General features: G+C 42.0%; 1 protein-coding gene across 5 annotated transcripts in view; it reads left to right on the top strand.

Annotated features, from left to right (window-relative positions):
* ATG4A (autophagy related 4A cysteine peptidase) overlaps positions 1-27,324 on the top strand; it is a 66,658-nt gene that overhangs the window by 22,581 nt on the left and 16,753 nt on the right. For all 5 annotated transcript variants that reach the window (XM_067723135.1, XM_067723137.1, XM_067723138.1 and 2 more), the window contains 7 exons: positions 15,368-15,478; positions 18,841-18,912; positions 21,006-21,104; positions 23,490-23,591; positions 23,813-23,885; positions 26,233-26,312; positions 27,021-27,208. In XM_067723135.1, coding sequence (XP_067579236.1) covers positions 15,368-15,478; positions 18,841-18,912; positions 21,006-21,104; positions 23,490-23,591; positions 23,813-23,885; positions 26,233-26,312; positions 27,021-27,208 — 725 coding nt within the window. The remainder of the gene's footprint in view (positions 1-15,367; positions 15,479-18,840; positions 18,913-21,005; positions 21,105-23,489; positions 23,592-23,812; positions 23,886-26,232; positions 26,313-27,020; positions 27,209-27,324) is intronic.

Raw genomic sequence — 27,324 nt, 5'->3', positions numbered from 1 at the left:
CAGTGCCATAAAGGAGATATAAATAAAGGACTATAGAGGCTTAGAAGAAGGAGCAAGTATTTCTTGGTGGGAAAATTGAAGAGGAAGTGTTCATAGAGAAGGTAGTATTTGTGGTAGGACTTATGTGCAAGTAGGACATGAATGAGCGAAGAACCTCCAGTGTATCATGTGGTTTATATTGGCTGAAAAGAGTAGATCTCATGAAGGAGTAATGAGCAGTGGGGAACAATTAGAAATGTAGAATGTGGCCATATTGGAGAGGGCCTTAAATGCCAGACTGATGAATTTGTATTTGATTCCTATCAGTTGGAGCGATCTGGGAAGCTGGTGGAAATTTCTTAGCAGCGTAGTGACATGGGCAGAGAAATCCTTTAAGATTAATCTGGCAATGTTGTATTTTAGTGTTTTCTTAGTAAATCATTATTAGGTAATTAATTGCTAAGCTAATAATTAGTTTTACTAAATAGGGTGGAAAAACTCCAAGGCCTGTAGCTCCTTGACCTTTTTGCACTAGTCCTTTCTCACTGGAAATGTAGATGAGGTAAGAAATCATATGACCAATTAGTTTTCAGAAATGAAAATTGAAATCGACAGAGGAAAGAAACACTATCAAGTCAGAAATGGCTCATTAAAATGCATAGACATATAAAGTGATATTTGCTTAGGAACCATGTCCAAAACATTGCCTGCAGCTGTCTGGAAAAGTCCGGACACAGTATATGAATTATATTGTTAATATTTATTCCTTTGGGGGTAGTTTAGATCACTTCCAGTTAAAAATAACTCTAGTGTTCTAACCTCAGACTGTCTACTCTTACTCTCCCCTATAAACAGTGGGTACTGAATTGTCAGTCTGCTTTATGGGATATTATATAACCAGAGCATCTGGTTTCTTGCCACCTTAGGTCAGGCCTTCAACACTTCATGCCTGGATTATTACAACTTTCTCATTGGTCTCCCTCTCTCCAGTGCTTCAAATCTAGCTTTTATCCTAACAGCAAGGTATAGTGGGAAGAATACTGAATGGAGAGTAAGATTAACTCAGTTTGAATCCTGGTTATACTGTTCATTAACTATATAACCCTGGGCAAGTCATATCACCTGAGACTCAGTTCCTCAACTCTAAAATGAAAGTAATGATCCTTGCCCTGGCTATCCCAAGGGGCTGTCACAGGGTCATGTGAAAGTGCTCTGAAAACTGTTAATGGCTTTACCGAGACTTTGGACTATACTGCCTGGCTTTCCAGCCTCCACAATCCAGTCCTAAGCCACCTATCTAATCTCTTTGCTCAGTATTCTCTGGAACCTGTCCCTGTCTCTGACACACATGAGGTGTTCCTCTCATCTGGAATATTCTCCCCTCTTATCTCTGCTCATCCATATCCAAGCAATAATTTAGGGACCAGTCCAAATCCTGCATCGTCCTCGAAATCTTCCCTGATGACTCCAATGCTGACTGACTTCCCCCTTTTCTGAATTTTGACAGCACTTAGTTATTATCAACACTTGCCTATATACATTACCTTGTATTTTTAGCTATTTCATTTACCTAAGGCTCATATGCTTAACTAGATTATGATTTTATGATGCCTTAGCTTGTTTATTTAACATTTAGTGAATGTTTATAAGGATGTTTCCTCTGTGTTCCTCACAGAACCACGTACGGAACTTAATAAATAATTGCCGCCTCAATTACTTAGAAATTCACATACAGGCTCTCTTAAGAAAGAGACAAGTGAACCCATCTTCTCTTCCAAGCACTTGGAGTACCCCTCCTAACAACCCACGCCACCTCCACCTCCTACAGAATCATAGAAATGCCATTAGAATAGGACTGTCCAATAGAACTGTGATGATGGAACTATTCTACAGCTGTGCTGTCCAATATGGTAGCCACTAGCTGCACGTGGCTATTGAGTGCTTGAAATGTGGTTAAGGCAACTAACTGAATTTTTGGTTGTATTTAATTTGAATTAATTTAATTGTAGATAGCTGCACGTGGCTAGTGGCTACTGTACTGGATAGCATAGGTCTAGACCAGTGCTAAGAATTGTTATCCAGCTCTTTATTTTCAAAATTCTTGGTTGTCAGAAAAGCAGGGCACTGGAAGGAAGAGAAATGAAGATGGGTGCAGGACCTATGCACAGATGAGCAGAGGCTGGGAAGACCAGGACACTAAGTGGACCCAGGAGGAAGGGGATGAAGGTACATTTTAGGCTGAGTTTTGTTTTTCTGGATTCCTCCTGTTTTCCTAGGCTCTGCTAATCAACCTGCCATCTACGATGCCCGTCTACATGATCCCTATGCAGGTTGATTTTCCTCTTCGCTCTTTTTTTTTTTAACCTCTCATTCCTTTGTCAACCAAATCCATGACTCCAACAGGTTCTGGCTGGATCAAGATTATTATCCCCCTATCCCCAACCATGTTTTTCTGCTACCATTTCATCACCCACACTTGAAAACTGCAACTTATTTTTGACTCTCTCTCTTTCTCACTCTTCCCAGACCCATCCCACATGCAGTTGCTTGTCAGATCCTTTTGGTGTTCCCCCATACAGGAGTTTCCTCCCTTCCCCCATCCCACTTATATCTTATTTCCATTAAGGTTCAGCTCTGATGCCACCTTTTCAAGGTTGTTGAAGATCCATTCATTCCCAGATTAATCATTTGTTGCCTTCCACATCACCTTCCTTTCTTTTTTTTAGATTGAAGTATAGTCGATTTACAATATTAGTTTCAGGTGTACAGCATTGTGATTCAGTACTTTTACATATTATACTCTGTTAAAAGTTATTACAAGACAATAGCTATAATTCCCTGTGTTATACAGTATATCCTTGTTGCTTATCTATCTTATACATAATAGCTTTTATCTCTTAATCCCATACCCCTAATTTGCTCTTCCCCCCTTCCCTTTCCCCTTTGGTAACCATTAATCTGTTTTCTATATCTGTAAGTCTGTTTCTGTTTTACATATATATTTGCTTGTATTTTTTTATATTCCACATATAAGTGATATCATACAGTATTTGTATTTGTCTAATTTATTTCACTAAGGGTAATATTCTCTAGGTCCATCCATGTTGCTGGAAATGGCAGTATTTCATTCTTTTTTATGACTGAGTAATATTCCATTGTATATATATACCATATCTTCTTTATCCATTCATCTGTTGTTGGGCACTTGGGTTGCTTCCATATCTTGGCTATTGTAAACAGTGTTGCTATGAACATTGGGGTGTATGTATCTTTTTGAATTAGTGTTTTCGTTTTTTCCAGGTGTATACCCAGGAGTAGAATTGCTGGATCATATGGTAGTTCTATTTTTAATTTATTGAGGAACCTTCATACTGTTCTTCATAGAGGCTGCATCAATTTACATTCCCACCAACAGTATACAAGGGTTCCCTTTTCTTCACATCCTCTCCAACATTTATTATTTGTAGGCTTTTTGATGATAGCCATTCAGGTATGGAGTCATATCTCCTTGTTGCTTTGATTTGCATTTCTCTGATAACTAGTGATGTTGAGCATCTTTTCATGTGCCTGTTAGTCATCTGTATGTCTTCTTTGGAAAAATGTCTATTCAGGTCTTCTGCTCATTTTTTAGTTGGGTTGTTTGTTTTTTTGATATTGAGTTATATGAGCTCTTTGTATATTTTGGATATCAACCCCTTGTTGGTCATATCATTGGCAAATACTTTCTCCCATTCGTAGTTTATCTTTTCATTTTGTGGATGATTTACTTTGCTGTACAAAAGCATTTAAGTTTAATTAGGTTCCATTTGTCTATTTTTGCTTTTATTTCTTTTGCCTTAGGAGACAGACCCGTAAAAATATTGCTAAAATTTATGTCAAAGAGTGTTCTACCTATGAGCTCTTCTAGGAGTTTTATGGTTTCAGGTCTTACATTTAGATCTTTAATCCATTTTGAGTTTATTTTTGTATGTGATGTGAGGAAATGTTCTAATCTCATTGTTTTACATATAGCCATCCAGTTTTCCCAGCACCACTTATCGAAGAGACTGTCTTTTCTCCATTGTATATTCTTGCCTTCTTTGGTGTAGATTAATTGACCATAGGTGCGTGGGTTTATTTCTGAACTCTCTATTCTATTCTGTTTATCTATATGTTGGTTTTTGTGCCAGTACCATACTGTTTTGATTGCCATAGCTTTGTAGTATAATTATGAAGTCAGGGAGTATGATACCTCCAGATTTGTTCATTTTTCTCAAGATTGCTTTGGCAAGTCATGGTCTTTTGTGGTTCCATATGAATTTTATTTGTTCCAGTTCTGTGAAAAAAAATGTCATGGGTATTTTGATAGGAATTGCATTAAACCTATAGATTGCTTTGGGTAGGATGGCCATTTTAACAAATATTAATTCTTCCAATCCAAGAGCACAGTGTATCTTTCCATTTCTTTGTATCATCTTCAGTTTCATTCAGAATGCTTTATAGCTTTCAGAGTATAGGTCTTTCACCTCCTTGGTTAAGTTTATTTGTAGATAATTTATTCTTTTTAATGCAATTTTAAAGGGAGGTTTTTTTTTCTTACTTTCTCTTTCTGATAGTTCATTATTAGTGTACAGAAAAGCAACAGATTTCTATGTATTAATCTTGTATCCTGCAACTTTGCCAAATTCATTTATTAGTTCTAATAGTTTTGGGGTGGAGACTTTAGGGTTTTCTGTATAAAGTAGCATGTCATCTGCAAATAGTGACAGTTTTACTTCTTTCCATCCAATTTGGATACTTTTATTTCTTTTCCTTGTCTGATTGCTGTGGCTAGGACTTCCAGTACTATGTTAAATAGTGGAGAGAATGGGCATTCTTGTCTTGTTCCTGAATTTAGAGAAAAGGCTTTTAGCTTTTTACTGTTGAATATGATGTTAGCTGTGGGTTTGTCATAAATGGCCTTTATTGCATTGAGATATGTTCCTGCTATACCTAATTTGATGAGAGTTTTTATCATGAATGGATATTGAACTCTGTCAAATGCTTTTTCTGCATCTATTGAGATAATCGTGATTTTTGTCCTTCCTGTTGTTAATATGGTGTATCTCATTGATTGATTTGCAAATTTGAACCATCTTTGTGTCCCTGGAATAAATCCAACTTGAATAAATCCAACTTGATTATGGTATATGATCCTTTTTATATATTGTTGGATTCAGTTTGCTAATAGTTTGTTGAGGATTTTTGCATGTACATTCATCAAAGATACGGGCCTGTAATTTTCTTTTCTTGTAGCATCTTTTTGTGGTTTTGGTATTGGAGTAATCGTGGCATTGTAGAAAGAATTTGGGAGTGTTCCATCCTCTTAATTTTTCAGAATAGCTTGAGAAGGAGAGGTGTCAGTTCTTCTTTATATGCTTGGTAGAATTTCCCCGTGAAGCCATCCAGTCTTGCAGTTTTGTTTGCTGGGAGTGTTTTTTTTTTTTTTTAATTACAAATTCAATTTCGCTACTAGTGATCAGTGGATTCAAATTGTCTGTTTCTTCTTGATTCAGTCTTAGCAGGTTGTATGTTTTTTGAAATTGGTCCATTTATTCTAGGTTGTCAATTTGTTGGCATATAACTATTCATAGTATTCTCTTATGATTTTTTGTATCTCTGTGGTATGGATGTCATTTCTCCTCTTTTCATTTCATATTTATTTGGGTCCTCTCTCTTCTTGGTGAGCCTGGCTAAAGGTTGATCAATTTTGTTTATATTTTCAAAAAAACAGTTCTTGGTTTCATAGATCTTTTCTATTGTTTTTTATCTCTATTTTATTTATTTCCTCTCTGATCTTTATTATTTCCTTCATTCTGCTGACTTTGGGCTTTGTTCTTTTTTTTAACATCTTTATTGGAGTATAATTGCTTTACAATGGTGTGTTAGTTTCTGCTGTACTGTTTGTTCTTTTTCTAATTCCTTTAGGTGGCATGATCGGTTGTTTATTTGAGATTTTTCTTGTTTCTTGAGGAAGGCCTGTATTGCTATAAACTTCCTTCTTTGAACTGCTTCTGCTACATCCCATAGATTTTGGAATGTTGTTTTTCCATTTTCCTTTGCCTCAAGGTATTTTCTGATCTCCTCTTTGATTTCTTCATTGACCTGTTGGGTTTTTAGTAGCATGTCATTTAGTTTCCATGTGTTTGTGATTTCCCCATTTTTCTTCCTGTCATTGATTTCTAGTTTCATACTGTTGTGGTCAGAAAAAATGCTTGATATAATTTCTATCCTCTTAAGTTTGTTGAGACTTGTTTTGAGGCCTAGCATGTGATCTATCCTGGAGAACATTCTGTGTGCACTTGAAAAGAATGTGTATTGCTGTTTTTCATTGTAATGTCCTGTAGATATATATTAAGTCCAACTGGACTATTTTGTCATTTAAGACCACTGTTGCCTTATTGATTTTCTGCCTGGATGATCTGTCCATTGATGTGAGGTGGTAAAGTCCCCTACTATTATTTATTATTGTCAATATCTCCTTTTATGTTTGTTAGTCTTTGCTTTATATATTTAGGTGCTCCTGTATTGGGTACATATATGTTAACAAATGTAATATCCTCTTCTTGTATTGATCCCTTTATTATTATTATATAATATGCTTCTTTGTCTTTTGTTATAGCTTTTGTTTTAAAGTCTATTTTGTCTGATATGAGTATTGCTACCCCCGCTTTCTTTCTGTTTGCATGAAACATCTTTTTCCATCCCCTCACTTTTATTCTATGTGTCTTTATCCCTGAAGTGAGTCTTCTGTAGGCAGCATATTGAAGGGTCTTGCTTTTTATCTAATCAGCCACCCTATGTCTTTTGATCAGAGCATGTAGTCCATTGACATTTAAAGTAATTATTGATAAGTATGTACTTATTGCTATTTTATTACTTGTTTTCCACTTGTTTTTGTAGTTATTCTCTTTTCATTTCTTCTTTTTGCTTCTTCCCTTGTGGTTTGAGGATTTTCTTTAGCAGTGTGCGTGTGTTCCTTTCTTTTTAGTTTTTGTGTATTTATTGTAGGTTTTTGATTTGTAGTTACCATGAGGTTCATATATGCTGACCTATAATTATATCTACTTGTTTTAAAGTAGTAGTCATTTAAGTTCAAACACATTCCAAAAGATCTACATTTTTTACTTCCCTGCCCTACATTTTTTTTTTTTTTTTTTTTTTTGCGGTACGCAGGCCTCTCACTGCTGTGGCCTCTCCCACTGCGGAGCACAGGCTCCGGACACGCAGGCCCAGTGGGCATGGCTCATGGGCCCAGCCGCTCCGCAGCATGTGGGATCCTCCCAGACCAGGGCACGAACCTGTGTCCCCTGCATCGGCAGGCGGACCCTCAACCACTGCGCCACCAGGGAAGCCCCATTTTGTGTTTTTTGATGTCATATTTTACATCTTCAATCTTATCCCTTTACTGTTTACTGAAGTTATAGTTGCTTTTACAATTTTTTGTTTTTTAATCTACATACTGGCTTATTTAAGTGTTTGATTCTCAATCCTTACTATATATTTGCCTTTCCTAGTGGGATTTTCCCTTTCCTATAGATTCTTACTTCTTTTTCATTTAGAGAAGACCCTTCAGATTTCTTTTACGGTAGGTTTAGTATTGATGAACTCTTTTAGTTTTTGCATATCCGAGAAGTTATTTATCTCTCCTTGTAAATGATAATCTTGATGGGTAGAGTATCCTAGGTTGCAGGTTTTTCCCTTTCAGCACTTTGAATATATTATGTCACTCCCTTCTGGCCTGCAAGGTTTCTGCAAAGAAATAGCTGATAGCCTTATGGGGGTTCCCTTGCATATGACTCTTTGTTTTCCTCTTGCTGCCTTTAGAATTCTCTCTTTATCTATAACTTTTGCCATTTTAATTATGATATGTCTTGGTGTGGGTCTGTTTGGGTTCATCTTGTTTGGGGCCCTCTGTGATTCCTGTACCTGGATATCTGTTTCCTTCTTCAGGTTTGGGGAGTTTTCAGGCATAATTTCTTCAAGTACATTTTTGGTCTGCTTTTCTCTCTCTTCTCCTTCTGGAACCCACATAATGCAAATGTTTGGATGCTTAGTGTCCCAGAGATCTCTTCAATTGCTTTAATTTTTAAAAATTTGTTTTTCTTTCTGCTGTTCTGATTGTGTGGTTTCCATTATTCTGTCTTCTAGATCACTTATGTGTTCCTCTGTATTACTTTGTCTGCTATTCATTCCTTCTAGTGTGTTTTTTATTTCAGCTGTTGAATTATTCATTTCTGATTGGGTTTTTTTTATATTTTCTAGTTCCTTGTTGAAATGGTCACTGTTTAGATCAATTCTTTTCCCTAATTCAGTTAACATTTTTATTACCAATGTTTTGAATTCTTTATGTGGTAAATCGTTTATTTCCGTTTCATTATTTATTTTTCAGGGGCTTTCTCTTGCTCTTTCAATTAAGAGTAGTTATTCTGCCTTTTCATTTTGCTTAACTTTCTTGCGTCTGTGATTTAGGTGAAACAGTTATCTATTGCAGTCTTGAAGGTGTATTTTTCTGTGGGACCATCTCTATACAGACTGTGTATGCCAGATGCCTTTGGTGGGAGAGCTGGATTTGATGTGAATGCAAGTCACATCATTCCTCAGGGTGTGCTGGCAGCTATCACCTTTGTAGCTGGTGTGGCTGGAGCTATAAGGGCTAGAGCTGGAGGTGGGTGTGAGGTGGGACTTCCTCTCTGCTCAGTGGCTGTCACCACCCTCTTGGGGGTGGGGCCTGAGCTAACTCTGTTCCCTTTAAGTGTGTATTTTTCCCTCTCCCCACACCAGGACCTTTGCCCCAGAGGAGGAGAGTGCTGAAGCAAGCGGGGCCATGCGCTGACAAAGGTCTAATGCACTGCCTGTATAGGTGTCTGTGGCTCCACATAGCCTCAGGTGCAGATCCCCTTTGTTCCTCACAGCCTCTGCCACCCCTGCCCTGTTGTGGAACTGCCCTACAGGAAAGACGGTGCCTGTGTGAACTCTCCATGTATATTGGGAGGTTAGATGTGGTGCAGCAGCCACTGTCAGAGATCTGGGGGGCTTCTGAGGCACTGCTTGAGTAAGAGCTAAGAGTAGCTCCACTCTGGGACTGGGTCACCTCTGTGTCCCATAGTTGAGTCTTTTCCTCGTCATGGGCACCCCAGATCCAGTCAGTGCTGTGGCATGGGTTGAGCGGGGCTAGAGTATTCACTGAGCTTGGGCTGGCGGGCACGGCAAGGCAGTCACGGGAAACCCAGCAGCTGCTAGGGCAGACCTCTCTCTGCCCTGCCTTAGGGGCAGTTCCCCATTGTCTCTCACAGCTGGTCACTGTCCCCAGCCTCAGCTGCTCCCACCCTGTTGTAGAACTGCTCCTCAGGGCAGGCAGGGCCCTTGTGGTCACTCTGTGTGTATTGGGGTGGGGGAGTGAGCTGTGGTGGGGTGGCTGCCATCAGAGATCTGGGTGGCTTCTGGGACGCTGCTTGAGGAAGTGTCAACAATGGCCACTGCCGCCCCACCCAGGCTCCACCCCACGACTCAGTCACCTCTGCATCCCATGGTCAAGTCTTTTCTCTGGTCGTGGCTACCCCAGATCCAATTGGAGTGCTGTGGCATGGAATGAGTGGGATGGAAGCATTGCTCGGTTCTTCAGGCTGAGGTGCATGGCTAGCTGGTCGTGGGAAAACCAGCCGCCTCAGAGCAGATCGATCTCTGCCCTGCCTCGGGGACAGCCAACGTGCATGCACTCTTCACAAGTGGAGTCCAGTCTTGTTTGTCTAGCTGTCCTCCAACCAGCCGAGGGGCCTTGTCTCCTCCACAAAGAACCCCAGCTCTGGGACACCCAGTCTGTGGCTCAACCTGATCACTCCCCAGGGTGGGTGTCGACCCATGCGACCTCCCTTTTCCTCTGATTCCCCTCCCAGGGGCACGGGTCTCAACCTGATCACTTTTCTTCCCTTCCTACTGGATTATGTGTGGATCGTTCTTACAATCTTGGTTGTACAGGAGTGCTTCTGCCAGTTTCCAGGGGTTTTTTTAAAATTAATTAATTAATTAATTTATTTTTGGCTGCGTTGGGTCTTTGTTTCTGCATGGGGGCTTTCTCTAGTTGCGGCGAGAGGGGGCTACTTTTCGTTGTGGTGCGTGGGCTTCTCGTTGTGGTGGCTTCTCTTGTGGAGCACGGGCTCTAGGGGCGTGGGCTTCAGTAGTTGTGGCTCTCGGGCTCTAGAGCGCAGGCTTATTAGTCGTGGCACAGGGGCTTAGTTTCTTCTCAGCATGTGGGATCTTCCCGGACCAGGGCTCGAACCCGTGTCCTCTGCATTGGCAGATGGATTCTTTTCTTTTTTATTTTAATTAATTAATTAATTTTTAATTTTTGTCTACGTTGGGTCTTCGTTGCTGCATGTGGGCTTTCTCTGGTTGCCGTGAGCGGGGGCTACTCTTCCTTGTGGTTCATGGGCTTCTCATTGCGGTGGCTTCTCTTGTTGCAGAGCATGGGCTCTTGGTGCACAGGCTTCAGTAGTTGTGGCACGTGGGCTTCAGTAGTTGTGGCTCACGGGCTCTAGAGTGCAGGCTCAGTAGTTGTGGCACATGGGCTTAGTTGCTCCATGGCATGTGGGATCTTCCCAGACCAGGGCTCGAACCCATGTCCCCTGCCTTGGCAAGTGGATTCTTAACCACTGCACCACCAGGGAAGTCCCTCCAGTTAGTTCTAGTGAGAATTATTCCACATGTAGATGTATTTTTTATGCTTTTGTGGGGGGAGGTGGGCTCCATGTCTTCTTACTCCACCATCTTGATCTCTTCTCTCTCACTTTCCTTTCTTATAGGACTTATTGTTGTTAGTTGTTTCCAGACCTATCCTCTCTACTAGATTAAAAGCTTTTGGAGGATGGAGGCTACATCTCAGTGATGTCTTATTCTCTGTGCTTAGCACATAGTAGGTACTCTGTAAAAATTTATGGAATGAGTATATTAATGTATATTCAGCCCTTACCATACCTGTCTGACGTGAACATTTTCTTATGTTTTTGAAGCTGTGACCTGATAGTATGTTAAATGTGTATGTATTAAACTAGTGAATATAACAAAAAGGAGACGGACTGACAGATATAGAGAACAAGCTAGTGGTTACTAGTAGGGAAGGGCAAGATAAGGGTCGGGGATTAAGAGGCGCAAACTACTATGTATAAAATATAAGCTACAAGTACATATAATACAAAACAGGGAACATAGCCAATATTTTATAATAACTATAAATGGAATATAACCTTTAAAAATTGTGAATCACTGTGTTGTACACCTGAAACTTAAATAATATTGTACATCAACTATACCTCAGTTTTCTAAAAAATTCAAAAAATGTATCGCTGAGAAGGCAGTTTTGGAAGCAGCAGTATCCTGGAGTGCTTTTAAAATAGGGTGATCTACAAGGAAGATATGCTGTGGTGCCTCAGGCTTTTTCTGGCCCTGAGATTCTGTGACCTTTTGATTTCATTTTAGAGTGATTGTGTTGTTTGTGGGGCACAAACCCCACAGAATCTGGGAGCCTTGATGTACAAGTTTTGTTAAGCCCTATCAGAAAATCTTGTTTAAAATGATTTTTTCTTCATTTACTTGCAGTTTTACAAAATAATCCTTAGAAATATAGTCACTGGAAAGCAAATTATTTATTTATTTATTTGCGGTACGTGGGCCTCTCACTGTTGTGGCCTCTCCCATCGCGGAGCGCAGGCTCAGCGGCCATGGCTCACGGGCCTAGCCGCTCTGCGGCATGTGGTATCTTCCTGGACCGGGGCACGAACCCGTGTCCCCTGCATCGGCAGGTGGACTCTCAACCACTGCGCCACCAGGGAAGCTCCCTGGAAAGCAAATTATTAAAGTAAGTTATCAGCAAAAATGGCAGAATGAGGACTTCTGAAAATTCTACCCATAATAGAAATGACAAGAATTGGCAAAAATGATCAGAATCAACTTTTGCAGCACTCTGGAAATTAACCAAAGGCTTGCACCAATCTGGGGAGTATTTATTCATGAAAAACGGCTGCATTTTGGTAAGAATAGTAAGCTTTGTGGCGTTTTCACTTGCGCTATGCCCATCCTTTGCTCTCCAGCTCTGCAGTAGCCTTGAGAATCCACAGCCTGCAGCCATAGGGAAAGCCAGCAACCTGGTAGCCCCTGGAGGACGCAGAACACAGTTGGAGCTCCTGTCAAGCCTCATTTCTAGAGAATTGTCATTATTTGATCTGTCTGACAATTCCCGGAAGACCCCACTTACAAGACTTGTATTTATTTGTCCTGACTTGGAGGTACAGAAAGCCTTCCCTGCCGGGGCTTTTTTGGAAAATTATTAGAGGCAATTGATTAACTTCACAGCTGTTTGAGGAGTAGATAACCAAAAAGTTTAAAAGGTAAAGCTAAGGAATAATATATCCACTGGGGCTTTGAAAAGTTCAGGCATATTCCTGGGAATATGGGAGGACCACATGCATGTTCAGGGCTATGTTCATTCCCAAGGCTGTGCGCATGCTCAGGAAAGACCTGAGAAGGCCCTCAGCTCTCACTCTGGCTATCCTCGAGCTCTGTACAAGCAGAAAGGGAAAACTAAGGCAGAGTTAATCAACTGCCTGGCTGACTGTTGAAGGCATGCCCCAACATGTACACAGAGCCACTTGGCCAAGACTGGGAGACTTTTTGGTTCCAGGAGTTTATGGAAACCTTTTTATGAATTATTAGTTGACTACGAAGCTAACCCAGCAGAGACTTCGGTGCAATAATTATTAAAGTAGAATGGAACAGAGTGAAGCCTATTGTCTATCGGACCTTGTAGAAGCTAATTCTTGGTCCACCAAGCTGCAGTATTTGCAGCTCTGCCTGTACAGTTCTATGTCTTTATAAACAGGCTGAAAGGGCAAGGAACTCATATGGGGCTGATGTCTTGTTTGTTAATTTTAAGACAAGACAAAAGTAGTTTTCGAAAATTTTTTTCCAAAGGATTGCCGTTAGTGAGAAGTGATTTGTTTGGAAATGCCATTTCACTTCTGCGCCCCAGCCACATCCCAGCTGGCTTCTTCGTCTCTTGGAGGTCTTCTTGTGGAAGACCAATTCCTCTCTCCTCCCCGGACTCCCATTTATATACTCTCCCTGTGTTACTGCCCTTTGCTTCTGTTAATCTCATCTTCTGTTCTGGCTTTTCATTTGTTTCATCCATGTAGCTTTCAATTCAGGCTGGCTATGGCCTGACACACTGCATTCTGGGAGTCTGTTTTTTAAGAGGAGAATCAGGCAGAATAGAGACTGTAGTGCCCTTTCTGCTGGCCTTGGGGGGTGGTGTGGAAGAGCAAGAGGAAAATTCTTTGGCTACCATTTTGGTCAGAGCCATCTCAGATGAAGCAGTGCAGTTCTCACAGGCTTTAAGGGGCTGTACTAATTTGACCAGATAGCTGGGCAATGACTCACTGAGACAGGGTTGGCGATAGAAAAATGTTTCTTTTTTCAGCCAGTACTAAAAAAAGACCCAAGGCTTATATGCATACATGCTGTACATTCATCCAGTGCCACCCTTCCTCATCCCTACCAGGGGAATGCCAGAGAGGTTGCCCCTTTCCCACACTCCTCGCAAGCTACTTATTTCCTGACTTCTTTTTTCTCTTTTCTATGCTACACTGGATGTTCATCTTAAGCTGATTTCTCTCGCCTGTGAGGGGTGTAGAGTAGGGTGGGGAGGTACACAGTGTGATTTATGCCACCTCAGTCCACCACCTCCTGGGGATGGCCTGACCTGGATGATCATTTTTAGCCTGCTGTTTCCTGGGCATGGGCCAGGGGCTGAGGCCAGTGGCAGAAAGGCTAAGACGGCACAAGCTCCCTGGCAGATTCGGCAGTGATGAGTTTTCACTGGGGAATGAAATGGCTGTCTCATTTCTAACTTCTTTAGGTTTGAAATACTGCCAAGGCTGTAACCCTAATGATTAAAACATCTTGAGGAGAAAGGCTACCTAAATCCCTGAAAGATTGGACTTCTGGAATGTGTTTCAAGAAAGGCAGTATCCCTGGGTAGCTGTGTTTCTAAAATTTTAACTTCAAACAAATTATAACTTCAATTTATACAAATTATACAAAGTATAACATCAGCCTCCAACCACGTAACCTGTTTTCATGATCAGATAAGACTCATTTATACTTAAGAACATTTATTTCTATGAAAACAGCATGCCTTAGAAAACAAAGCCAAAAGAAAGCAATTTGTCCTTTCAAGTGAGCTTAAACACATCCCACGATGCCATTTTTTATAGGAAACTATTCCCCTGGTGCTCTTAGGGACTGGTCTGGGAGAGTCCCTGCAGCTACTTGTATCTGCACAAAATGACCCCTACTCTGTCTGAGCTCCCCTCCCCATAGGGGCTGGGAGCCTCCAAGAGCTGAGAAGAGAAGGTGTGTGTTGAGTTGTCTCAGCTTTGAACTTGAAATATGATTTGTCATTGAAATAACACCATAAACTACGATATATACTAGCAATTTGATTTTTCTGGTTACAGGTTAAGATAGATTTTTCTGGGCTGGCTTGGAAACTTATTTACCTACAATATTCTTTCTCTCAGAAAATTACTTAAAGGGAACTTTTGCAATAAGACTCCTTCATAAATCAGTCTCGACTCTTTTAGCAGACCCTTTCTCCGCAGGTGGTACAAAAGTGAATATTAACATATCTCGCATTACATGGCCATAAGTTCTGAGACTGTGGCCTGTGAACTTATGAGATTTAATTGTATTTTGTTCAGTTGCTTTCTCTTGAGAGAGAGTCACTTGTGAATCCCAAGAACAAGTTATATTTATCGGCAGCTTCAAGATTCTTCTTTGCAGAAGTTATAAGTGAATAAAATGGTAAATGAAAGTACTGTTAAAACATCTGGTCTTCCAGCTAAAATATTACGTTTTCACTGTTGTATAGTCTTTCAGGCTTATCATAACCCCCTTCTAAGCCACTGGCCGCTAGAAACCTCACAATATTCCCTGTGATGTGGACAGGGGTTAGGTATGCAGGTATTATTGTGCCACCTGCTACAGTCACACTAGGAGAAGCTGGAAAGTGACTATTTACAAAGAAAGCCCCATTGGAAAAAAAAGTTTGACATAGCTGTGATCAAAAAATTATTCAGAGATGGTGCCACATGGGACCATGAGAAAGGGAAGGTCAAAATAGGTGGTCAAGAGGAAATTCCTCTACTAAAGAATTTTCAGGCCTTGTGAGTGTCTTTGTTCCTCAAGGAAAAGGATTTGCTTCCATTAAATTCTAGCCAGCCACCTTTTACCTTCAGGACAAAGGTAATAATCAGTAAACCAAAGAAGCAAGCCCTCTGTATTAAATTTTGCCTAAGTTTCTTTCTTTTTCTTTCAGTTTTATCCAAGTATGAAAACCAGATTACTATTTTCGCTGACTACCTAGAAGAATTTCCAGATACAGATGAGCTGGTATGGATCTTGGGGAAACAGCATCTTCTTAAAACCGGTAAGGTTTGGTAGCATTGGACTGTGAGAACCCAAATGAGGTGGGTGCCCAGGGTTAAGGTCCTATCCTGTTTTCCTCCTTGGGTTGATAAGGGTTAATGCTACTCCTAGGCGGATTTACCTGACAACCAGAGGAGTTTTAAGCCTCAGGCCCCTTGCTTGCATGCAAGGTCCCTTCTAAGGCCCTGAGAGGCCCTAGCAGCGTGTTCACATGGTCATTGGTATTTGTACGATTTGAAAAAGTCATGTATTTTTGTTCTTTTCCTTAAAGGAGAACCCCCAGATTCTATAAGCCTCGGGTTTCAAAAAACATGGACCTGCTCCTGGTATCACTAACCAGTATCTAGTCTTTGATGACTGGGCTACATACTTCTCATTCCTCTCACGTCCTTTTCTATCTAGATGAAAAACACTGCCACCCAAGGGACTTCTAAACAGCCCATGGCTGTTTAGAAGTCAGCAAGAATATCAGACACTGAGAAGTCTTATAGTTTTAGAGCTTTTGCTGACTGCAGCACTGTCTCCGTTTATTCTGATTTTGTATAGAACTTTTTACCCACTGCAACTAGAGGGAAAGGAGGCTTGGATTTTTCTTCTTTACCCTTACTCTCTTATAGATTGGGAAAGACCTTTTCACCTGAAACTGCTAACAACCCAGCACATAGATAAAGCCTGAACTTGGAGAGAGGCAGCTCTGATTTTTGTTTCTGAGGAGAGATCCTCTTTGGAGGCCCTAGCATGGCGGGAGGGACAGAAGAAGCTGATCAAAAGGCAGGAGGGGGGACTTCCCTGGCAGCTCAGTGGTTAAGACTCTGCGCTTCCAATGCAGGGGGCGTGGGTTCAATCCCCGGCTGGGGGACTAGGATCCCACGTGCCACACGGCATGGCCAAAAAATTAAAAAAATTAAAAAAAAAAAAGGCAGGAGAGGAAGTTAGCATCTCTTAACTCCATCTGAGTCTGGCTTCATCCTTTTGATTGGAGAATCCTGAATAGTAGAGAGCACCTAGTGCTAGCAATTAGGAGACCTTTTGTATTCAGGCTCTTCTACCTTGGATAATTCACTTTCTCTTTCCACATCTTAACTCCTTTCACCAGTAGTTAACTGGAGGGGGACTGGAGATGATCTCTTCTAGTTCAGCATTCCATGACAACAGGGATCCCCAAGTTGCCATATATGCCCATTTTCTTTTTTTTAACATCTTTATTGGAGTATAATTGCTTTACAATGGTGTGTTAGTTTCTGCTTTATAACAAAGTGAATCAGCTATACATATACATATATCCCCATATCTCCTCCCTCTTGCATCTCCCTCCCACCCTCCCTATCCCACCCCTCTAGGTGGTCACAAAGCACCAAGCTGATCTCCCTATGCTATGCGGCTGCTTCCCACTAGCTATCTATTTTACATTTGGTAGTGTATATATGTCCATGCCACTCTCTCACTTTGTCCTAGCTTACCCTTCCCCCTCCCCGTGTCCTCAAGTACATTCTCTATGTCTGCGTCTTTATTCCTGTCCTGCCCCTAGGTTCTTCAGAACCATTTTTTTTTTAGATTCCATAATTATGTGTTAGCATATGGTATTTGTTTTTCTCTTTCTGACTTACTTCACTCTGTATGACAGTCTCTAGGTCCATCCACCTTGCTACAAATAACTCAATTTTGTTTCTTTTTATGCTGAGTAATATTCCATTGTATATATGTGCCACATCTTCTTTATCCATTTCATCTGTCGATGGACACTTAGGTTGCTTCCATGTCCTCAAATATGCCCATTTTCAAATGTTAGGCTGGAAAAGGCCTTTCAAGGTGAAATTATTATTAAAATGTCTATACAACTTTTCCCCAGACTTTCTAGCATATAGGCAAGCTGGAAGACATAGAGAATATCAGAGGAAGGAGTGAGTGGCGTGAGCATTTGAGAGGAGGGAATATAATAACAGCTAACATTTACCTCAGGCTTACTGCATACTGTACCATGTAAGCTACTACTTTCCATGTAGTGTTATCTTGTTGAATACTCATAAGTCTATGAAGTAGGTACGATCACTCTCCCCATTTTACAGATGAGGAAACTGAAGCTTAGAGAGGTTAAGTGACAAGCCCACACAGTTGGTAAGTAGTAGAGTCAGGGTTCAAACCCAGGCAGAATATGGCTCCAGAAGTCTTGCTCTTAACCATTTTATGTCTGCTTCCCATAATGTGCTAGGCACCGGCAACATGAAGGGGAAGGAAAATCCAGACAGCTCAACTTTCTGATTTGTTCAAAGGAAAGGCAGGAGAAAAAATAGAGACTATTGGATAAAATTGAACTTCCTTTTCTTCTTTTAAAGTGCAATGGCTATAAGTTCTCTATAGAATACAAATATAGATGTGTTGTTGAGAAGGGGGAGAGAGAAGACTAAGAAAGACAGAACCACATCTAAGTACAGATGACATGTGGATGCCAGATTTGTGGCCATCGAAGTAAATTTATGCCATGAAATACAAGAAAGCATGCTTTGGAAAAAAATATACAAAAGCATTTGTGGTGTTATACATCCATTTAGATTAAAAACGCCAGTTGCAGTAGGTAGTATTGATAAATTTCTTATACACTTAATTTGCTTAGCAGGGACATCTCCTTCATAGTTAAACATTTGTGTGTACCCCCCCCACATATACACACACACACACACACACACACACACACACACACACACACGACCCATCCCTAGTTTTAGATAACAGACAATGGATGCTGATAAGAGATCCAACCAACCGTCATCATTCAGGCAGGGGCTGATTGCCTTGTGAGCAGGTTATCCAGGATCCTTGCTTTTCCTAGTCCTTGTCTTTTGGTCATGTGACCCCAGTGTTAAGTACCTATTGGGGCTTTGGCTCTCAGTGAGAAGGAGGCAGGAACCACTCAGCATCATTGTACTAGCCAGTAGCTCTGATCAAAACATAGGTGGGGGCTTCCCTGGTGGCACAGTGGTTGAGAGTCCGCCTGCCGATGCGGGGGACACGGGTTCGTGCCCCGGTCCGGGAGGATCCCATGTGCTGCGGAGCGGCTGGTCCCGTGAGCCGTGGCTGCTGAGCCTGTGCGTCCAGAGCCTGTGCTCCGCAACGGGAGAGGCCACAGCAGTGAGAGGCCCGCATACCGCAAACAAACAAACAAACAAACAAAAATACATAGGTGGGAGGAAATGCTGAAATTATTTGGCTAAAATGAGTTTGGGTTGCCTATGAATTTCCCTTAGCCTCATGACAATGGAATTGTCTGGTTATTTGAAATTGAGTTTGCTGCTGGCTCAGAAATCAAAGGCAGATATCTTCAGATGGGATACGGTGATTTAATTTTAATTTCACATTTAATTACAGAAAAATCTAAGCTGTTGTCTGATATAAGTGCTCGTCTGTGGTTTACATACAGAAGGAAATTTTCACCGATTGGTAGGTATATCATTTATTATACTGTGCTTTCTTCTTTGTAGATAGCTTTCCTGAGGTTATCAGTGACATCATGGAAACCTCAGAACTAACAGCTCACTATGGCGAAGAATTTAATGTGGCGGAGTAGTTAAGTCTTATGCTTCATCCAGAAATCTCATTGCCGACGTGCCTCATCGTGTATGGTTCCATGGTGTTAATGTGTAATGCCAGTATACTTTTGAGCCCAACCACCGCCAAGTGTTCAGGCACTTAGAAGTGTTACTTGTTTTAATTCTAAGAGCAAGGCAAAAGTCAAGCTTTTAATTTGGACAGTATCTATTAAATTATAATCCACTGCTTTGTGGAGATATTTGATTATTAAAGTTGGCTGTACCTTGAAGGAAAGAAAATAATTCCTTTGCTTTTTTTTTCCCTGTGAGATGAAAACATCTTGCCACTGGGAGATGAATTATAATGGACTTGCTTGGAACTAATTCTAGTCAGTTAAGAGTACCAGCTGCTGTCTAGAAAAAAGGACAGTTCAATGAGCTAAGTGAATAGGATCCCTCCAGAGAAAATTTGTGAAATGTTTGCAAGTAGGGTGACCTCTTCCTAGTCTCGTGGTACTGTAGGAAAGGATCACCAAACTCAAATGGTGGAAGCTATTCTAAGAGGAAACCTGTCTGACTAATTTTGGTCCAGGACTGGACCTAGTAACTGGAGTGAAATAAACCTTTCTGATAAGTGCAAAGAGTGAAGTTCACACAGACATTTTTTTTTCTTTTTTTTGCTCTCCACAGGAAGTACCTGAGCAAAATACGCAAAAGAACAATCTTTAGTACCCAGTGATTCTAAACTGTTAAACTTTTTTCTGGGTGAAGAGATCTTTGCAAGATTTGAAAACATTTGCAGTTCAACTCTGACAATGTTTTGGAAGAGATGATCTTTTTTTTTATGTGGGCTTCCTTGCATCTTTTCCATACTAATCTGGCCCATAATCCCACCATTAGCAAGAGCCAAAGGACTCCCCTTCCAGCTCACAAATTGGCTCAACCTTCCCCATCTTGCTGTAGCAACTCTCCTTCAGTCCCCACAACACAAGGAAAGGAGCGGCCACCTTGGCCCACTTGTCTTACGTGGTTGATGACCCCCTTTACAGTTAGTCTTGTGAGACCATGCTTACAGCATACTTTTCCACTTCCATGTTGGGAAATGAAGCAATGAAAGCAGAATGTCTCTTCCACCATCCAAGTTATCTCATTTCACTGGTACCTTGAAAAAGGATACTGAGCTCACCCTGGCCACGTTTATGGGATTTTTGTTACATCAAGTGTTCTTAAAATGGAACCCGTTGCCTTATTAACTGGCTTTGTGCCTTTTAAAAAGGTAGTACATTTCTAATTTATTAGTGGTATTTTTAATTATGACCATACTCATAACACCAAATATTTACATCGTCCTGAGTGGGTTGTAGAACACTTTTAGACTCTCTCTTTTAATTCTTACAATATCCACTAATAGTAGGCAAGGCATGTGCTATTATCCCCAGTCTACAGATGAGACTGGTCTTCTGATGCCTAATCTAGGACTCTTTCCTCTATTTCACATTCTCCCTCTTACTGTTCAGACCTTCATAATGTATATTTAGAACAGTCAAGAGCCTTCCAGATTTCCTTGACCATTTTGATAATCAAGTTTGGTAGCATTTATTCCTTAACTAAGGTAAGATTGCCCTCCCCGAGAAGTGAGTTGTGAAAAGTCAGGTTCGGTCAAGCAGATGATGACATGGCATGGACTAAGTGTTGGTAGTCATACATGTTAGTCATATACCAAAACTGTACACATACCTGGATGTCTCTAGGCAGAAAACATAAGGGGCAGGTTTTGTTCATTTGTTTGTTTTCCTTTGGCCATAGAACCTGTTTTGGTTAACTCAGCATTATCTTTGCAAGTTCCACCCTGTAACAGACCCTGTTTGATGTCTGACTGTATCTCTTGCCTCTCTATTCCGAGTATGTGTGCCTGTCTGTCTTGTATGATTCCCAAATATGCTGATGTTTCGGGAAAGGGCAGTTCAAGGATCTCATATTCATTCCCATCCATTTTGCCAACAGGGGGAACGGGCCCTTCGTCAGACGCCGGCTGGGGATGTATGCTACGCTGTGGACAGATGATGCTGGCTCAAGCCCTTATCTGCAGACACTTGGGCAGGGGTGAGTTCAATTTGTTCTGGAAACTGCCTCGGAGACCTCTGCAGTCGCACTTGCTGCTGGTAGTTTAGCACTGGTGCCGAGGGAACAGAGCTGCAGGTCCTGAAGTGCTCTCTGCAAGTCCAAGTAGTGGGGCTGACAAGTTGACAAAACCTCTCGTGAGAAGAAAACAGCCGGCATTTCCTTGTGACTCACCAAGCCGGAGACTTATTTTCCTGGGGCAGATGAACACTGAGGCAGGTGTATCATTTAGAGTTTCCATCTTCACTATTGTTCGCATGAGTCCTTAAACAGGTCAGATAACAAAGGGAGCAGGAAGAAGGGTGTGGTGGTAAGTCTGTTTTTTGACCTCATTTAAAATATCTGCCTAGTGAAGGATGTCAGTGACCTAAAGGAAGTGCCTAATGAGGGAGATATTTTGGTTTGGGTTCACTGATGATGTCCATTCGATGATGAAGAAATCCTTAAATCAGCTTCCTCAGGAGGCTGCTTCATTAAGAACCTTCCAGTAATCACTGCTGGAACTCTCGAGTCTTGCTTTCTTAAGACATGCGTGTGCTTCCCTGTCGGCATCTGTAGGCTGACCTTGGGTAGATGCCAGTTCAAGCACTTGGGTGAAAGTCTGGTTTGCCTTGGGGATGAGGGAGTGAAAGAACACCTTGGATGAGATTGGGCTGCTGAACTCATTGGCTTTTGCTCCTTGAGATTCAGAGGTACAAAAACGTCGCTCCCTGTCCGGGACTACGCAACCTCACACATCTTCCTGCGGTTCCCAGAGAAGATCGGGGAAGAGGCTGGGGAGAGTTTAGGGCTTCGTGCCTTCTTTTCAGGGTCTAGGATGTCCTGTGCCTGTGTTTCCTGGGTAGTATCATAATTTCTGTTTTACAGATGAGGAAACTGAGGCTCAGGAAGTAAGGTGACTTGCCCTGGGTCAAACAGCAAGAAGGCATCGATTTGGGAATAGAATGCAGGTCTTCTGTCTCCTTGTCCAGTGATTTCTCTACTGTACACATACTTCTTGGAGCAGATTGTTCTTACTGTTTAACTTTCTCATTTATGAAACACTTCAAGATGATTCTTCTGGAAGTGAATTTTGTGGAAAGCAAACTGGGGGGAAAAACCCACAGTCAGCAATCTCAATTGTCTTAATATAAAAGCAAGTAGCAGGAAGAATGTATAAATAGATCTTGTAGCTAAGATGAATGAGAAGATGTAATTTTATACAGAAGTATTTTGGAGTGTTTCCTATTCGGTTATTTTACAGTTGAGGTGGGGTGTTCACTTATCACTGTCATCAGTAAATATTTAGTGGTACTTAGAAGCCAGCTAATCAGGGTTTCCCCCAGACTTGGACAGTTTGGTAGCTGATGAAAAACAGTTGGGTGTTCTTCACCCTTTGAAGACTGCTGGATGCGAAGTTTAAAACTTTGGTTTCAGAAATACTAGAAGCGAAGAGAACTAAAGACTCTGGAGATAGTGGCCTTTGGCTTCAAGTAGATTTCAGTTGTGAATTCAAATGCTCTCTAAAACCTCAGGAGAGAAACTTCTGTCTTGGAAGGAAACTAAGTCTCAGAAATCTGTCCCATTAGACAGAGTTCCTAGAGCTGAGGGAATGGGAATAGTGCGTCCTGTCCACAGCAGTGACGACGAGAGTTTTTGCAGTTGTCCTCAGTAAGCGATAAGCAGCCCCTATTGGATTTGGGGGGCTGTGCTTGAGGCACAGATGGGATCCCCACAGATGTACTTATTTTAGTTTTGGTCATAAGGAAACCTGGAACACCTGATAACAAAGGTATTTGTTTTTCCAAAACTCATCGTGGCCTTTTTAAAAGGTTGTGTAAAAATGGCAGCATGCATTTAAAAAAAAAAGCTTCCTTAGTTGCAAATTGTGTGTATTCCCCTGGGAATAGGTGTGTGTCAGAAGAGCACTTCCCCCCGTGAGACTCTGTGGGCAATGCTGCCAAAATATACGAACCAAAGCCATTGCTGTCTGTGTGGACATGAGACATAACAGCGTCTGGGTGAGACACGGATATACTGCCAGGTTTTGTGGTGACCTCCTGTTCACTGAGTAGCTGACCAGAAAGGCCTTGTGACACTGTCTTCATGTAATATTTATCCAACTCAAGCTCGTGGGCTAAGTCAATTCCTTGGTCAACTTCTTGTTTTGCTTTTACTTTATACCCAGTGAGTCTTTGAAAGAAATCAGTTTCCAGATGTCTTGGTCATCAACATTAAAGATCCTTAGGAATGTTCTGACCTGATCGCTCCCACCTTCTACATGTAACTCTTTTGTTTTCCTTCTAACCTCGTAGTCCCAGTAAGAGTGCAGAGATAACAAGCAGTTATAAAAATGATTTTAACTCATTTTTTCTTTTTCCTAAAAAGACTGGAACTGGGAGAGACAGAAAGAACAACCCAAAGAATACCAACGAATCCTACAGTGCTTCCTAGATAGAAAAGACTGTTGCTACTCTATCCATCAAATGGGTAAGGTCACATGAGTAGTTTAAAGGCTGTCTCTCTGTTCTGTAGTTCAATTAAGAGGAAAGGAACACTGTATGTGAAATTCAGCTTACATTGCTGTACTTGCTTTTCTTGTTCCCTGCTTTATATGTGGCTCTACTAAGTCATCCCATCTACTTATTTATGCAAAAAATTAGGAGTTGGTGGTTTGCTAACCTGTTTATTATTTTTCCACATAAAAACAGCACAGATGGGTGTAGGAGAAGGGAAATCAATTGGCGAATGGTTTGGACCAAATACAGTTGCACAGGTGTTAAAGTAAGTAAAAGAGTCTGTCATGCGCCTTATGCTACCATCTCCTATGCCTCCCTCCACCAACTCAACATCCCATCAACCCAGCTGTTCCTGCCATCCCACTAAGCCGCCAAACATCTGTACCATTTTGCTCAGATAGTTCTTTGAAATGTATAATGTGTGTGGGCAACTGTCTTGGTAAATCACAGTTATAGTCATTGGTATCAGTCTATGGGGAGGCCCCTCAGGACTCATTCTGTATCCCACTTGTAGATTGGTGCTCACGTGCTCAGCCGTCAGCCTGAGGGTCACTTTGAAGCCAAAGGGTTTGCACTAAGTGGGGAAGCCTGAGCCAGCCTAGGCAAGACACAGACTCCCACCCTGTATGGTATATAAAAAAAAATTCTTCACTGATTCATTCAACATTTACTGGGTGCCTCTGTTGCCCTAAGTACTGAGTGCACAGAAATAAACTAGGTGTAGTTCTTGCTTCAAGGACCTCACCACCTATTAGAGGAGACAAACCTCAAGAGAGTCTTAGAATCAGTTTGTCATCTCTTAGGAGACTCAAGGTACCCCAGCATGGTACTTTCGCAATTGTCCTGTTAAGTCTCAGAATTCACCTCCCACAGCAAGAGGCGACATGGAGAGGCCAGGACCAATGCTTTGGAAATGAATGGGGTGAGTGGCATCAGCACCTACAGCTGCAGGCCACCTCACCTATTGTCACTCTCCTTTCTGACAACCTATCACCAAATGGGAACTCCATGAGGGCAGAGATTGTATTTGCCTCGTGCACTCCTGTAATATTAGCACATGAAACTGCCTGGCACATGTAAGTGCTCAATAAATACTTGATGAATGAATGAATGAAAATGGCAGATAGAATCTGGGGCTGGATTTAGGCATCAGAAAATTGAAACCGTCTAGCCTCCTTTGGTAGCTACTTCAATTCCTGGCTCTCTGGCGTGTGATGATGGGACCTGCTCCATGCAAAATACAGATGGGGCACTATTTCAATTATTAGCCAACCTTCAATAAACTGGAATGCTTTGTAAATGTGCTTTTGAGGGGAGTAGTCTGGTCTTCCTGGGGACCCAAGTGAAACCTGTATCTTTGCATTACTCTGCTAACAGTGCAGCCTCTCTGAGACCACTTTCTTACCTTGGTCCGTAGTGGTTTTTGGGGTGTTGTTGATCTGCTGAGTGAGGATCTGGTGGTATTTCGGGAACCACTGTAGGAACCCAGGACAGAAAGTGTAGAAGATTAGAATGGCTGTGCCGAGCCCAAAACCTAGCTTGATATGGTTGGTTTATAAATGACATCCCTCAGAATTTGCTTCTTTCTTCTAAATTTTGAGCTTCCCACAACGAGCAAATGGAAACATACATTTTTAAAGAACTTAAGTGGGTTCTGAGTCATCGTGATTGTTATTAACAACAGTAGATGATGATGATGTCATCATTATTATTTTGGGGGAAAGATACTACATTAAATGAAATTAAAATATAATGGTAATTAACCTCTTCTTGGGAGTTCCTTTGGTTTGGGAGAGAATGTGTCTTTTGTTTTGTTTTGTTTTGTTTTGTTTTGTCAGCTATTGAGACTGGGCTTTACTGCAGAATTCCAGAGTAGCCAGGGTAAACATGTCTTCTTCATACTGGCAAGAGGAGAAAGAAATAAGGGAGAGATAGACAAGGTACTTTACTCAGACATCAGATAATCTCTCTTTTAAAGGGGTTTGCTTTCTAGTCTCCTCTGAAGTCATGCATTTCAGCATGCTCTGTCTTCAGTTGTTGACCAGCAAGGCCCGGCACTGAAGCCATCTGCGGCCCAAGTCTCCTGGGACAGCATCCTTACCGCATGTGGGAAGGGACAGAAGAGATCACCTCTCTCTCTCTCTCTCCCCCCCCCCCTGGATTTCCCTAGAACTTATTGTTTGTATTATGTATGCTCCTAAACAAATATATATATGTGTATATTAATAACAGTTTTCTTTTTTTGAAAGAAGGAGTAAGTCAGAATGTCTCTTATTTAAGAAAAGAAAACAAAATCTCTTGGGAGAAGATGCACTGGTAACCTCTCTCTCTCGCCCAGTAGGAGTAACATTATTTAGCAAGGCAGCCTTTTGCATTTTGTAAAGCAGGCCTTATGTTTGAGGTGCGGAAACAGTGCCTCTGGCATTCTCAAGGTCCCTGGACATAGAATGTTCCAGAGCTCAGTCAAGGGAGCCAGACCTGACCTGAATCCCAACTTCTCTGTGGCTCAGTGTTCAGTAACTTCAGGAACGCTGGGCATACATAGGTCGTACTGCTTCCTGCCGAGATGTCCATCTTCCCCAATTGTGACTTCATTGTATGTTGCTTTGCAGAAAACTTGCTTTATTTGATGAATGGAATTCCTTGGCTGTTTATGTTTCAATGGATAACACCGTGGTTATTGAAGATATCAGTGAGTCCCGGGCCAGTTTACATTCTCGGGTGGCTGGGTGATGCGGTTCTTCCTCACCATTCAGAATGTGTGTGGGGCGTGGTGGGAGAGAAAGACAGAAAGCGAGGGAGAAAAAGAGAAAGAAGATACATACACACCCCCATTCCCCCGCCCCACGACCCTCTGGCCTGCCCATCTAGCAGGACAGGGGAGCACCGGGCTCCGGTTAATCATTCCCTGTGCCCCTTCTTCTCTTCCCTTTCAGCTTTCTGAAAGGGAGAAAACAATTAGAGGATCTCTGCTGCCCCTCAGTGAGGCACCAGACCCTTTCCCTGCAGGACTCCCCAAGTGCAGGTAATCAGTTAAACCACTGACAGGTCTTCTGTGGCAGCCCCCCTGTGCTCCCTGCCACGGGGTTAGAGGGACCAACAGATACAGTCCCTGTTTCCAAGGCCCTTGCAGTCTGGTTGAGAAATGAGATTCTCCCAGTGAGCCCATAATATCTGACAAGAGGTAAGTGAGTGTTCAGTTGCCAGAAGGAGGAGAAGTAAGGGCTGGAGGAGTGGCCTGGGCTTCCTGTAGGAGGTCGGGCAGCAGGGCCCCGGTGGCCGGGGGAAGGGCCTTCCAGGCAGCGGCTGTCATGTGAGGTCTCCTTTGGTTTTGCCCTTGGCACATCTCCTAGGGCTGGATGCCCCTTATTTACCCAGCTCTCTTGTCTTCTGTTTCTAGAAAAAATGTGCCACACCCTCCCCTTGAGTGCTGAAACAGCTGCCGAGAGCCCCCCTGAGTCTCTGAATGCTTCGACCCAGAGTAAGGGCCCCTCTGCCTGCTCTCCAGCCTGGAAACCCTTGCTGCTCATTGTGCCCCTCCGCCTGGGCATAAACCAAATCAATCCTGTCTATGTCGACGCCTTCAAAGTAAGTCGCACCTTTCCCCAAGCCGCTTGCTGCCCGCCCATCCCACCGCCATGTGAGCACGGAGATCCGTGAGCAGCAGTCCACACATGAGCTGAGAATCTTGCGTTCTCTTTCCC

The sequence above is a fragment of the Pseudorca crassidens genome, chromosome X, assembly GCF_039906515.1.
Source record: "Pseudorca crassidens isolate mPseCra1 chromosome X, mPseCra1.hap1, whole genome shotgun sequence".
Lineage (NCBI taxonomy): Eukaryota > Metazoa > Chordata > Mammalia > Artiodactyla > Delphinidae > Pseudorca > Pseudorca crassidens.
The sequence above is the reverse complement of the archived record's forward strand: the minus strand, read 5'-3'. Positions and strand labels throughout refer to the sequence as shown.